The 13,451-nt window shown below is 42.8% G+C and overlaps 1 protein-coding gene across 1 annotated transcript in view; it reads right to left on the reverse strand.

Moving 5' to 3' along the window:
* The window catches only part of LOC126094439 (UDP-glycosyltransferase UGT5-like), a 156,557-nt gene that overhangs the window by 14,211 nt on the left and 128,895 nt on the right, over window positions 1-13,451 (reverse strand). Inside the window, exon 6 of the mRNA XM_049908807.1 lies at window positions 8,284-8,503. Within this exon, the coding sequence (XP_049764764.1) occupies window positions 8,284-8,503 (220 nt within the window). The remainder of the gene's footprint in view (window positions 1-8,283; window positions 8,504-13,451) is intronic.

A 13,451-nucleotide genomic window follows, 5' to 3' on the forward strand; every position in this document is an offset into this window, starting at 1 on the left:
CTGGTGTGATTGAACCGCTGACATCGATAGCAACGCGTAGGGTTTGGGACATAAGGGCGAACGGAAATTATCTCATAGCCTGCTTTGATTTTCGATGGGAGTTGAACTGTGTCAAATGTCAAGAAGACAGTGCGGGTTGGAATGATGTTCGTGTCAACCCGTTTCATTACTCTATGAACTGCCGTTACGCCCTGGTCAGACAGATAGTGCTGAATTTCTTCGTCAGACAATCCATCGAGAGAGCGTGTATAAACGACTCCACGCGAGGAATTTAAGGTACGGTGCGGTTCCACCCGGACAGGGAAGGTGTGGAGCAGAGAAGTACGCAGCAATTTTTGTGCCTGGAGGGCACTTTGTGTTTCTAACAACAGGGTGCCATTCCGTAATCTGGAACAAGACTTTACAGGACCTGCTATTGCGTCGACACCTTTCTGAATAATGAAAGGGTTGACCGTGGAGAAGTCGTGACCTTCATCAGACCGAGAAACAACAAGGAACTGTGGCAACGATGGAAGAATCGTCTGTGGCCGAGACTCAGTATACTTACGTTTGTGAGCAGACTTAGTGGAAGGTGAGGAAACCATTGCGGAAGAATCCCCCATGATTACCGGCGTCTCCGATGGCGCGCTCCTCCCTTGTGGGGGCCCTCTCTGAGGGCACTCCCGCCTTAGGTGATTGTTCACACCTCAGGTCACACCTCCCGACAAACGGACGGAGGGACCAATCGGCATTTTCGGAAGGTATCAGCTCGGGTAATCACCCCTCCCTGGGCCTGGCCGTTACCAGGGGGTACGTACGTGTCCTACCTGTCTACCCGGGGCGGGGAATTACGCGTTACCCCGTCACCGGCTACGCACGAAGGGCGTGGGTCGGCCTTCAGACACGCACAGGGAGGAAGAAAGAGAAAGGGAAAGGAAGGAAGAGAGGTCTCAAACGCCGCAGCGGAGAAAAGGGAAAGAGAAGAGGTAAGGAAAAGAGAAGGACAAAGGAAGGAAGAAGACAGAGAAGGACAAAGGAAGGAAGAAGACATAAAAGCAAGGAAGGCAAAGAATGCAGTACATTTACGAGCATCCGTCTCCGGACATAGGCACAAACCATACTCCCAGATGGGGAGAAAGGGAAGGAAAGAGCCAGAGGTGAGGGGAGGAGGGGCGAAGATAGGGATGGGGAAGGATGCGGAATGGGAAGGTATGCAGCCCGGAAAGGAAGGAAGGCCACATTAGCTCGGGGTCCCGTGCTCGCTACGCACGTATCCACAAAAGAGTTGTGGACCCCCTGGGGGGCTCTGCATGTTTGTCCTATTTATACTGACAGGCAAGTGTTGCATGTGAGTTCATATATTCCTGATCTGTTAAATTTATCCATGGGTGTTTCTTGTGTTCTGATCTTTTTCTGTGTTGTGTTCTACATCTTGTATCTTATTTGGAGTCCCTGTTTCTTTAATATGTTGCCTATTCTTTGAACTATCTTGTTATTGTAGGTGAGTATGTGCCATTTCGTTTTGTGTGTGTGTTGTTGCATACAGCAGACCATCGAGGAAAACTTCCATATACAGAGATCAATAGCAGAAGGAAAACAGGTCTTAAACGAATACACTATAATCTGCAAGGGCACAATATTTAACACATTAAAGGAACTTGACAAATAAAAACAGCACGAACGGGTGAAGTCTACAATGACCCCCCTCCCCCCCCCCCCCCACACACACACAAAGATAAAACGCAAACAAAATTCTAATTTGGTGCCGAACTCTCTGGTGAACAAATGAACACTGACATGGCTGGGAAACGTAACAAACCACAAAAAAATGGTTTAAATGGCTCTGAGCACTATGGGGCTTAACTTCTGAGGTCATCAGTCCCCTAGGACTTAGAACTACTTAAACCTAACTAACCTAAGAACATCACAGAGATCCACGCCCGAGGCAAGATTCGAACCTGCGACCGTAGTGGTCGCGCGGTTCCAGACTGTAGCGCCTAGAACCGCTCGGCCACTCAGGCCGGCAACAAACCACAATCACACTGTGTTCTGGTGTAGTGAAAAGTGTTTTACCACGTTATTTGTGGAAAGAACTTGTTATAGTTACGTATGCATCACAATATCTCAGCATGATGCGGAGAATGGAAGTGCTTTCCACACGAATACTTAAGTAAATACGAAAATAGGCGTGAAAACATCGGGAAAAATCTTTCTCATCAAGATCGTTTGGTTGCAGATGACAAGCTACCTGTTAATAATTAACACAAAAGTGATCCAGAAAATTCATGCGCACCAAATGTAAAGGTATTTACAAAACGAAAATATCTGTTGCTTGAAGTAAAAATGCATATCATTTTATAATCATGTAACAAAAATGTTCACATTGCAGAATAAATAAAAACGAAAACCCACTGATGATGGCACAGTGGTGCCGAAACATGTTTGGGTACTGAGAAAAACGGTGTTTTGCATAACTGGCGGACCTCACATCCAAAAATTATGTTTATTGGCTAACAACCTGAGCCACTGACTACCAATTTATTTTGTGAAAACCGCAGATCAACGTCACTTTCCATTTAGTTTTTGCGATGCATGTTTTAGGTGATTCACCGTAAATCGTGCGATTTGTTTTCGTACTAATATTTTCCAGCTCTGTAACTGAGAACGCATTCCCATTACTTCCTAGTTTTATGGTATATTGAGTATTCTTTATTTATCACCGTGAATTCGTGTAATTTTGCTGTCACACTATCTTCGAATGACCCTGTAATTACTGAATGCCACCTGTAAGCGAGAACTGCATCAAACAGATTAGCAAGAACTGAAGGAAAATACGTCTACATTTATACTCCACAAGTGGTGGAGAGTGGTTCACGTAGCAGTGTCACTTGCCCCTGCTGTTTGTCCCAATCGCGCATGGTTCGAGGAAAGTTCGATTGCTGATAAGCGTCCGCGTGAGCTGCAATCTCTCTATGGTCTTTTCTCGAGATACGCTTAGGAGAAAGATATATTTGTCGACTCTTACAATAACTTCCGCTATCAGAAATTAAATATGTAACCACATGGTGACGCAGGACGCCTCTTTTGCACCGTCTGCCACTTGAGTTGGTTGAGCAGCCGTGACGCTTTCGTGATTGCTAAACGAACCTTCGACGAAACGTTCCGTCCATTAATGGATATTCTCCATTTCCTCTACCAGTCCTATCTGGTACGGATTCCAGAATGACGACTACTATTCAAGTACTGTTCGAATGAGAGTTACTAAGCTTCACGTTTTGTGAGTGCACTACACCCGCTGACGATTTTTCCCATGAATCATGGTCTGGTGTTTACCTTACCTCCGATTAGTTTCGTCTGGCCGTTCCATTTAATTTTGTACGAAAGCCCCTACAAACAATATGGTGACAAAAGTCATGGGGTAGCGATACGCACATGTAGAGACGGTGTTAGTATCGCGTACCCAAGAAGCTGTCATTTGTACTAAAATGATTCACCTAAAAGAGTTTCCCACTGATTATGGCCTCCCAAAGGGAATTAACAGACTTTGAACGCGGAATGGTAAAGCTAGACACATGGGACATTGCATTTCGGAAATTGTTAGTGAATAAAATATTCCGAGTTCCACAGTGTCAAGATTGTGCCGAGAATACCAAGCTACAGACGTTACATCTCACCACGGACAACTCAGTGGCCCCGCCGGCCTTCACTTAACGAGCAGCGGTGATTGCGTGGAGTTGTCAGTGCTAGCAGATAAGCAAAACTGCGTGAAATAACTGCAGAAATCAATGTGGAACGTACGACGAAAGTATCCGTTAGGGCAGTGCGCCGAAATTTGGCGTCGATGCTCTATGGTGGCAGACGACCGATGCGAGTACCTTTGCCAACAGCACGGCATCGCCTCCAGCACCTCTCGTGGGCTCGCGACCATATCGATTGGACCCTAGACGATTGAAAAACCGTAGTCTGATCAGAAGAGTCCTGATTTCAGTTGATAAGAGCTGATGGCAGGGTTCGAGTGTGATGCAGCCTCCACGAAGCCATGGAGTCAAGTCATCAACAACGCGCTGTGCAAGATGGCGGTGGCTCCATAATGGCATGGGCCGTGTTCACATGGAACGGACTGCGTTCTCTGGTGCAGATGAACCGATCATTGACTGGAAATGTTTACGTTCGGCTACTTGGAGACCATTTGCAGTCTTTCATTCAGTTCATGTTCCCAAAGAACAAAGGCGTTTTTTATCGATGCCATTGCGCCGTGTCACAAGGCCACAATTGCTCGCGATTGGTTTGAAGAACATTCTGGACAGTTCGAGCGAATGATCAAGGCCATCCACATCTCCCAGCATGAATCCCATCAAACGTATATGGGACATTATCGTAAGGTCAGTTCGTGCACAAAATCCTGCAGCATAGCTCAACATTTTTCAGGCGACTTTCAACGACTTTTTGAGTACAGGTCACGTCCGGTTGCTCCACTACGCCGGGAAGAAGGAAGTCCGACACGATATTAGGAGGTATCCCGTGCCCTTACACGGGATTGCAGTACATTCCCCGGAAGCAGTCACATCCGTAAAATACGCTGAGGTTGAGGGTCAACAGCTGATCTCTACACAAAGTCTTTCCGGAGGTATTCCTACATTTCGGTACAGTTATATAGCGATTTCTCTGTATATAATAGTATTATCCGTGAAGAGACTCACCGAACTGCCGGCATTGTCTACCAAGTCATTTATATATAATGTGAAATTTATTGGTCCTATAACCCTCTCAGGTGGTACGCCCGAAGTTACTTCTATGTCTGAAGATTTCTCTCCGTTTAGAAGGAAGCGTTGTATTCTGTTTGCTAGAAACGCTTCAGTCCACTCACAGAGCGCACATTTGATATACCGTAAGCTCGGTTTGTTCGTTAGGTGGCAGTGGGAAACTGCATCGAATGCCCTACGGAAGTCAAGGAATGCGGAATCTATCTGGGCGCGTGTATTTACCTGTTTTCTGAGCCTCTTGGACGAACAGAGCGAAGTGGACTTCACAACGGTGTTGACTGCTACAGACGATATTTTCGGTCTCCACACAAGCCATAAAGGGCGAGCATAGAAACATATCGCAAAATTCTGCAACACATCAACTTCGGAGATATAGTTTTATGCCTCTGTTCGATCTTTCTTGAAAAAGAGAATGATCTTCACTTTTTTCTAATTAGTAGTAACGCTTCAGTCTTCCAGTTGATATTTGCTTTTCTATTCTGTGGTAACTTACTTCGATATGTGTCATTTTGACGTTCATGCGACGATGTATGATTACAGTGCGATCTTCCTCAGAGAGTTAATTTTGGAAAAAGACGTTTAGTACTTCGGCGTTCTCAGTCTCATCCTCCATTTTGATGTCTTTATGGTCTCCGAGTGTCTGGACAGAGGACTTGGATCCGTTTCCGGATTTAACTCAAGACTAGAACCTCTCACGATTTTCTGTCAAGTCGGTAGATAGGATTTTACTTTATAATTCGTTGAAAGCTTCACGAATGGCTCACCTTACGCTAGTCTTGGCTACCTTCAGTTTTTCTTTGTCTGAAACGTTTGAGCTACGTTTAAATTTGCTTTCGTAGCAATTTTCCAACACGGCGGATCTTTCCCATCGCTCAAAACTTTGCGTTGTTCATGCCTGCTAGTGTTAAAATGCTCTTGAACTTTGTCAGCTGATGCTCTATATTTTAGGCCCTGGAGCTAATTGATTTACATTGACCGCTCAAGTAATCTGAAATCTTTTTTCGTCGCTGTTGCTAAGCTGAAATATCTCCCTATTTTTTTTGTTTGCATTCGTATATACAGCCGTGTTCAGTAATGCTGTAACGGCCGTGTGATGACTTATTCCTGTTCTACGCGGAGTGGGAAATCTCGGGTCTGTTGGTGAGCAGGGGGGCTAGTACGCTGCTTCAAGAGTCGGTTCTCTCATTAGCTCCTCCAGGTAATTTTCGGGTAAGGGGATGAGAACGATTTCACACGGTTCCCTGTCCCTACTAACCCCCTTAATCATTTGAGTAACCCGGTCTACAGTTTTTTAAAACTATATTTCGACTGAGCAGGCCTCTGAAGGCCCAACGGTACAGTGGGTAAGTTGATTCTCACCTGATGCTTTAACAAGACGAGATGATTTACGTTAAATCATCTCTAAGTTTTCCCTGATATTTTTTTCTACCACTTATCCTTAGTCAGAGAGCCTAAAAAAGCATCCATTGAACGAAATTGATCCTCCTTTAACACCTATCTTCACCAAAATTATTTCTCATCGGAATGTGTTCTAACTTCACTATACAGGGTGAGTCACCTAATGTTACCGCTGGATATATTTCGTAAACCACATCAAATACTGACGAACCGATTCCACAGACCGAACGTGAGGAGAGGGGCTAGTGTAATTGGTTAATACAAACCATAAAAAAATGCACGGAATTATGTTTTTTAACACAAACCTACGTTTTTTCTTAATGGAATCACGTTAGTTTTATTAGCACATGTGAACATATAGACAAATACGTAATCAGTGCCGTTTGTTACATTGTAAAATGTTAATTGGCTCTGAGCACTATGGGACTTAACATCTATGGTCATCAGTCCCCTAGAACTTAGAACTACTTAAACCTAACTAACCTAAGGACAGCACACAACACCCAGCCATCACGAGGCAGAGAAAATCCCTGACCCCGCCGGGAATCGAACCCGGGAACCCGGGCGTGGGAAGCGAGAACGCTACCGCACGACCACGAGATGCGGGCTGTAAAATGTTAATTACATCCGGAGATATTGTAAACTGTTGACGCTTGAGTACCACTCCGCTGTTCGATCGTGTGTATCGGAGAGCACTGCAACATACATCGCGTTTCTACAGAATGATCTTCCAACGTTGCTCGAAAATGTCCCACTGGAAACGCGTCGACGTATGTGGTATCAGCATGATGGTGCACCTGCACATTCCGCAATTAACACTAGGCTGACCCTTGACAGGATGTTCGACGGGCGTTTCATAGCACGTGGAGGACGCATAAATTGGCCAGCGCGTTCTCCTGATCTTACACCTCTGGACTCCTTTCTGTGGGGTACGTTAAAGGAGAATGTGTACCGTGATGTGCCTACAACCCCAGAGAACATGAATCAACGTATTGTGGCAGCCTGCGGCGACATTACACCAGATGTACTGCGGCGTGTACGACATTCATTACGCCAAAGATTGCAGTTGTGTGCAGCAAATGATGGCCACCACATTGAACATCTATTGGCCTGACATGTCGGGACACACTCTATTCCACTCCGTAATTGAAAACGGAAACCACGTGTGTACGTGTACATCACCCCTCACGGTAATGTACATGTGCGTCAGTGAAAAAGACCAATAAAAAGGTGTTAGCATGTGGACGTAATGTGCTGTTCCAGTCTCTTCTGTACCTAAGGTCCATCACCGTTCCCTTTGGATCCCTACGTAATTCGGTGCTCTCCGATGCACACAATCGAACAGCGAAGGAGTGGTAGTCAAGCGTCAACTTTAGGTTACAATATCTCCGGATGTAATTAACATTTTACAATGTAACAAACGGCACTGATTACGTATTTGTCTATATGTTCACATGTGCTAACAAAACTAACGGGGTTCCATTTAAAAAAACGTAAGTTTGTGTTAAAAAACATACTTCCGTGCATTTTCTTATGGTTTGTATTAACCAATTACACTAGCCCCTCTCCTCACGTTCGGCCTGTGGAATCGGTTCGTCAGTATTTGATGTGGTTTACGAAATATATCCAGCGGTAACGTTAGGTGACTCACCCTGTATATTATCGTATTTTTAACAGAATGATCTTCCACCACGGATGTTCAACTTATTTTTGAGACATAACTACAATATATTCATACATAAATGATCTTCAGTACTTCAGCAACTTGTCTGATCTTACCGACAAAAACAAATGACCATCCAAATTACAACATGTTGAATGAAGGCACGTAAAATGACCTCAAACGGGACTACTTTAGTCTCATAACCTTTTCTTTACTCAGGGATACGGTACTAACATGTACTAAATGATTAATGTTCAGTAATGGATTCTTGCTTTTTCGAAAGCATTTCCGTTAAATCCTCAGATATGCAGTAATCAGTACCCCAATATAAAATTGCTTGCTTCATAAAATTGTGTATGCTGTATAAAGTCAGAGTGCGCTGTTTTATGTGTATTTCACACACACTAGTCAATTTCATCTGGAGATTATTTGCATGCACAGATCCAAAACTTATTCAAATTCAAAATCAGCTGAGCATACCTTGAATCTTCGATAGTTTTGTGGATGGCATCAAGAACAGTCTCCTTTGTGACATCCTTCAAATAAATTCTAATACCAATTCCTGCTGAATTTATCTTCGCACAGTTGTGAGTCTGGTCAGAGAAGAACGGTATGGCTATCAGAGGTATGGCTCTGTATGCCGCCTCATTCAGACTCTGCAGGCCGCCTTGCATGATGAACAGTTTCACATTAGGATGAGCTGCAACAAACAACAACAACAGTAACAATGGTAATAAAACTGTGATGTAATACACTTAGCTTAAATGTCTTATTACGACATAAATTTCCTTCCTAAATCGTAAAAAACGGTTTCAGATGTGGTTTTTGCAATTTTCGAGAGATACTTGCACAGTTCGTATAAAATGTTTCAAGACTGATTTTATTCCTGGCGTACAAGCGACTTCATCGCAGTGAGTATGGCAGCGGCTTGAACTGACAACTGTCGACAGTAGACATGCATTCGACCGGCCATTTGCGAGCAGGCAGTGTTAAGTAGTGGACGTGCGACTGTAGTGTGTCAGAGTTGTTTTGTCACAAATCGCAGTGGATCAACATCATTAAATCAAGTGTTCCAAGGCTTTCTCCAGAACGTTTTATGGAAGAGAAAAGCCTGTGCGAAGCTCGTTCCGCACATCTCGACACCCGAACAAAACGAATAATGCGTGGACGCCTTGCCGCGATTTGAATTGAATTTCAGAACTTTCTGGAAAAGAAAAAGTCCCGAGTGATGGAACGTATAACAAAGTGACAAAGTGCAGAAACTGATATAAAGGCTCACTTTGACGACAAGCCGACATACATGCCAATGTGATGCGCGAGTTGAATAACATCCCAAAGGAAGGCCTTTTATGACAGTTACACTTGATCATATGACCGTTCTGCGCATTGTACTCAAGTGGGGGTGGGAGGAAACTATGAAAAACACTTTAAGCATTAAAATGGCCATCTTAACTTTGCTCTGTTTTATATTACTCCAATCTCGAAAATTTTTTGAATGATGCCTTGGGCCATGATCATGGTGTGTAGGGAAGCAGCCTACTCACGCTGTAGTAAATTCACATCAGTTTCCATTGTGTGCCAGCCAGTCTGCTGTAACTAGCTCTGACGTCATAAATGTTGCGCAATACCTTAAAATTCAAGCAAATGATCTGAAACTTTTCCAGCATGTAAGGAATAATACTAAATTAATGTGTATTAAATATCAGTTCGATAACTTCAGCCATTTTTGTAATTTGGACGTTTTTCTAAAAAAATAATTGGCGCAACAGAAAGGAGCTAGAGACTTCAAAATTTATATTTAGACTCATCTTTCATAATGATTTAATAAAAACAGTACTTTGGATTTCACAGGTTAAGACCTTAGTGGAAATTCATGATTTTCTGGTTTTCATCTCAAAACTGAAGGAAGCAAGATAGATTAAGTAGGCTAATGAATAAGACTAGGATGTTTAGATTTAAATAGGTTGGAGGTCCGCTATGACTATGAAGATGTGAAAAGTTTCTTTTGAATACCTATAAAATTATAGCGATAGCGGATCTCAAAAGGGCCAGTTCAGAGCTCTTCTGCTGCGTGCAGCGTAACTTAATTATTTCTCTCGCCCAAGATATTTAACTTAGCCACGTCATAATTTTATTATAAATACTTACCTGCGTGCTAAATGCACGATTAAATTAACAGCTTCATAAGCCATCAGCAAAAGAAGCTATAAATTATTATGTAACTTGAAGTGGTGCGTTACTAGACCAGCGGCCAGTCGTGAGAGCCAAGTTAGAGCCGGCGTTCTCTTAGCCGTCCGCACCGAGGCTATATATATATAAGAGCACTGCGCGAGTAAGGAAGGCCCCAGTTCTCTCCAGACGCTGAATAGCACGTCAGCTGTGTCGGAAGTCGCTTCGCTACGGTAGCGCTGCTACAAACTGCCTCGGGTGCCGTATTGAGTTACGATGTATACGCGTAACTGTGAAAACATTTCAAATGAAGGATTATTTTTGGAATGATTTTCATTATCTAGCTTCAGTTTGCGTGTTGTTGTATTTTCACGTGCCGTCGCGGGACAGACATTCTACCAATCATTTTAGCGTGGCGTTTGATGAGATTTTCTCATCAAATTTTGGCGAGCATTCTTTTGACATTCAATTCGGACATTTATAGTTGCATCAGCGAATTAGACTCTGAACTGCTCTGTTTGTTAGGTTGTTGGGATAATTGTGATGTTATCAGTGAATTTCAGAATATACTCAACTATTTTGGAAAATTGTTTTTGATTAGAAATCCCGAACAATCTCCTACTTCTTCAGAGCTATAAGCTGCAGCTATAATAATATTCTCAGGTTAAGTGGGCACTAGGAACTCTCATTACAGGCTCCACGTTTCGTTAAATCACTTTCTGGGTGCCAAACAGTAAAGAGAGAGCCAGTGTTGAGAACGGCGAAAGACAGCATTTAACAACATTCCAAAAGCCGGGAAATGCAGTGGTTTTTCCCACATTTAAACAACAAACTTTATTTTCACAAACTCAATCGCCGCCCCACATATGGTGCATCGGCCGGGAAATTAACTAAGTGAAAGTGATTTTTAACTATTCGGATTCGCGAGTGGAATGCGACACGCAGCTGAGTAATAGAACAGTGAAAGTGTTACGTGGGCATGTGGACGACGCAATTGAATTAACAACGCATCTGGATTGACGGAGCAGGCACTGAGTCTAGCGGTGCTGCCGGCATCGCGAGAAGCCAGTTTCGCCGTACCGCAGTCATCCTCCACAGCAGCCGGGACCGCGCCTGCAGTTGCGGGCCACGCAAACACACCACAGCCGTCGGAGTGCCGTCTGCAGTTTCAACGTGCTACGTCGCATCAGGAATCCTGGTACGCCGCGCCGGCAACAACAACGTCGTGCAGAAGGAACTAAGTTAAGTGAAAAACTGTTTAAAATTTTACTAACCTGCACTAAAAGACTGTTGGCGATGGAACCGCCAAAAGAAACTAAGGTTAAACTTATATCAGAACCTATGTCTGAGGAGGGAACTGTAAATCCAGACGACGGTTCAAGTGTAAATATGCATGAAAGTAGTAATGTGAAAGTGAAATATGAAGTATTGTCTCCTGACAGTAGTGTGGGAAGGGAGAATGATTCAATAATAGAGACCCCTGGAGTAAAACAGAAAGTAGAAAATGTGAATTTATTGGATGATAGTTTCTCTGGTGAATTAAAATTGAAACAGTCTTCAGCGATGGTAGAGTTTAAGAAAGAGCAGTTAAATAGGACTAATCAATCAGAAGTTTCCTTTAGTTTTGATGATTCTGGTATTGGAGCTAGTTTTTCGTCACCTGAGTGTGATAAAAAGCCAGCTCGTGAGCAACCCAAAGATGCTGGGGCTGTTGATTTAAATGTTATATTACAAGCAATAGCTGCCAGTAATGCACAAATGACAGCTGAGTTAAAGTCTGAAATAAGTGAACAAGTCAAAAACAGTAATGCAAAAATAGCTGCCAGTAATGCTGAATTAAAATCTGATATAATTGAGGTAAATAACAGGATTGTGGCCAGCCAAACCAATTTTAATAAACGGTTTGAGGCAGTGGACAATAAATTAGAATCCAATAAAGCTGAATTAGAAAATTCTTTCAAGGCTAGTTGCAATAAGTTGAAAGAGGATCTGGACAGTTTGAACTATAAAATTGATTACAACCATGAGGATATTAAGAAAAAGGTTGCTCAACAATTTTCTGAAATGTATAAAACAGTTAAATCCGAAGTTGCTGAGGTTCGCAAAGACTTCCAAATGGAAGATGCGAAGCTGGAGCACAAGTTAACAGAAAAGATCGAGGCGGAATCTGAACTTTGCTCAGACAGATTTAAAGATGTTAACATAAAAGTAAACATATGTCAAGCAGACGTAGATGCAATCAAAAGTGACACTACTCATTTTGTACAAAGAGTAGATAATTTTGAATTGAGAGTAGAAAATATCAGTACTAATATTGCTAACATAGAGAGTAAAGTAGCTTCAGTAACTTCTGGTAATGGTAGTATACAACAAGTTGTAGCTGCAAACGCCGCTTTTATCGGGTGTCGGCAGTTCTTGCGGTTCGATCCAGATAAAAATATCCACCCATTAGATTTCTGGAACGATTTTGAGGATGTAATTCCACCAACTTGGTCTGAAAGAGAGAAAATCTCATTTATTAGAAGCCATTTAGCAGGTGACGCCATGCGCTGGTCCGCTGATGTTATGTTAAAGTGTAAAACATTAGCGGAGTTTAAAACAGCTTTCATTAATGAATATTGGTCTAGCAATAAGCAAAATGAAGTGTTAAGGGAATTTTGGAGTGGAAAACGCTTCAATGCAGGCAAGGAATCAATTAAAGAGTTTGCTAGGTCATGGATCTCACGTTTGTCACATTTGTCGGAAAAGCTAAAGCCAGAAATGATTATACTAGGTCTTGAAGCCAAACTGCCATGGTACTGGCAAACTAGGATTATATCAGCCCCTAGAGACAATCTTGATCGTTTCATTGAATATTTGGAACGTGTAGAACGTGTTGCTGCCAATGAGGAGCAGGCACGTAATAACAGAAATGCCACTAACAATAATAGTAATTTTAGGAATGAGCAAAACGGCAATGTAAACATCAGAACAGTAGGTATTCGCCATCCTAAGAGAGGTAGGAATTGGGGAAATAATTATCAGAACCAACAATGTCGTCCGAGGGATAATAATTTTGTTCCAAACAGAAATATGCACGTAAACAACAGTACGGAAAGCAATGCTATGCCAGCTAACTATAATGAAACTAAAGAAAACAGCAGTAGGCCGAGGCAGGAAAACTAGTTCCCGTCTATGAGGACACTGGCGCTCACCAGGCGGTTACTTTTCCTAAGCCAGTAGTTAAGGGAATTGGTAAGGCAGATCAGAATACTCAAACTGAACATGTGGATGAAGTGTCGGTAGCATCTAAGGATACAACAGAAATATTAGATCACTCACAATATTTGATAGATACCGTGTTAGAAACGCTTTCTAAGTGGGAAGAGAAAGAGAAGGCGCAGCAATGTAACAATAGGGAAGAGCTACAAAATACTGAATTGACAGGTGAAGAAGCAGAAGAAATTCATGCTTATATTTACGATGAAGATGATGTGCTC

This window comes from Schistocerca cancellata, chromosome 8 (genome assembly GCF_023864275.1).
Source record: "Schistocerca cancellata isolate TAMUIC-IGC-003103 chromosome 8, iqSchCanc2.1, whole genome shotgun sequence".
Lineage (NCBI taxonomy): Eukaryota > Metazoa > Arthropoda > Insecta > Orthoptera > Acrididae > Schistocerca > Schistocerca cancellata.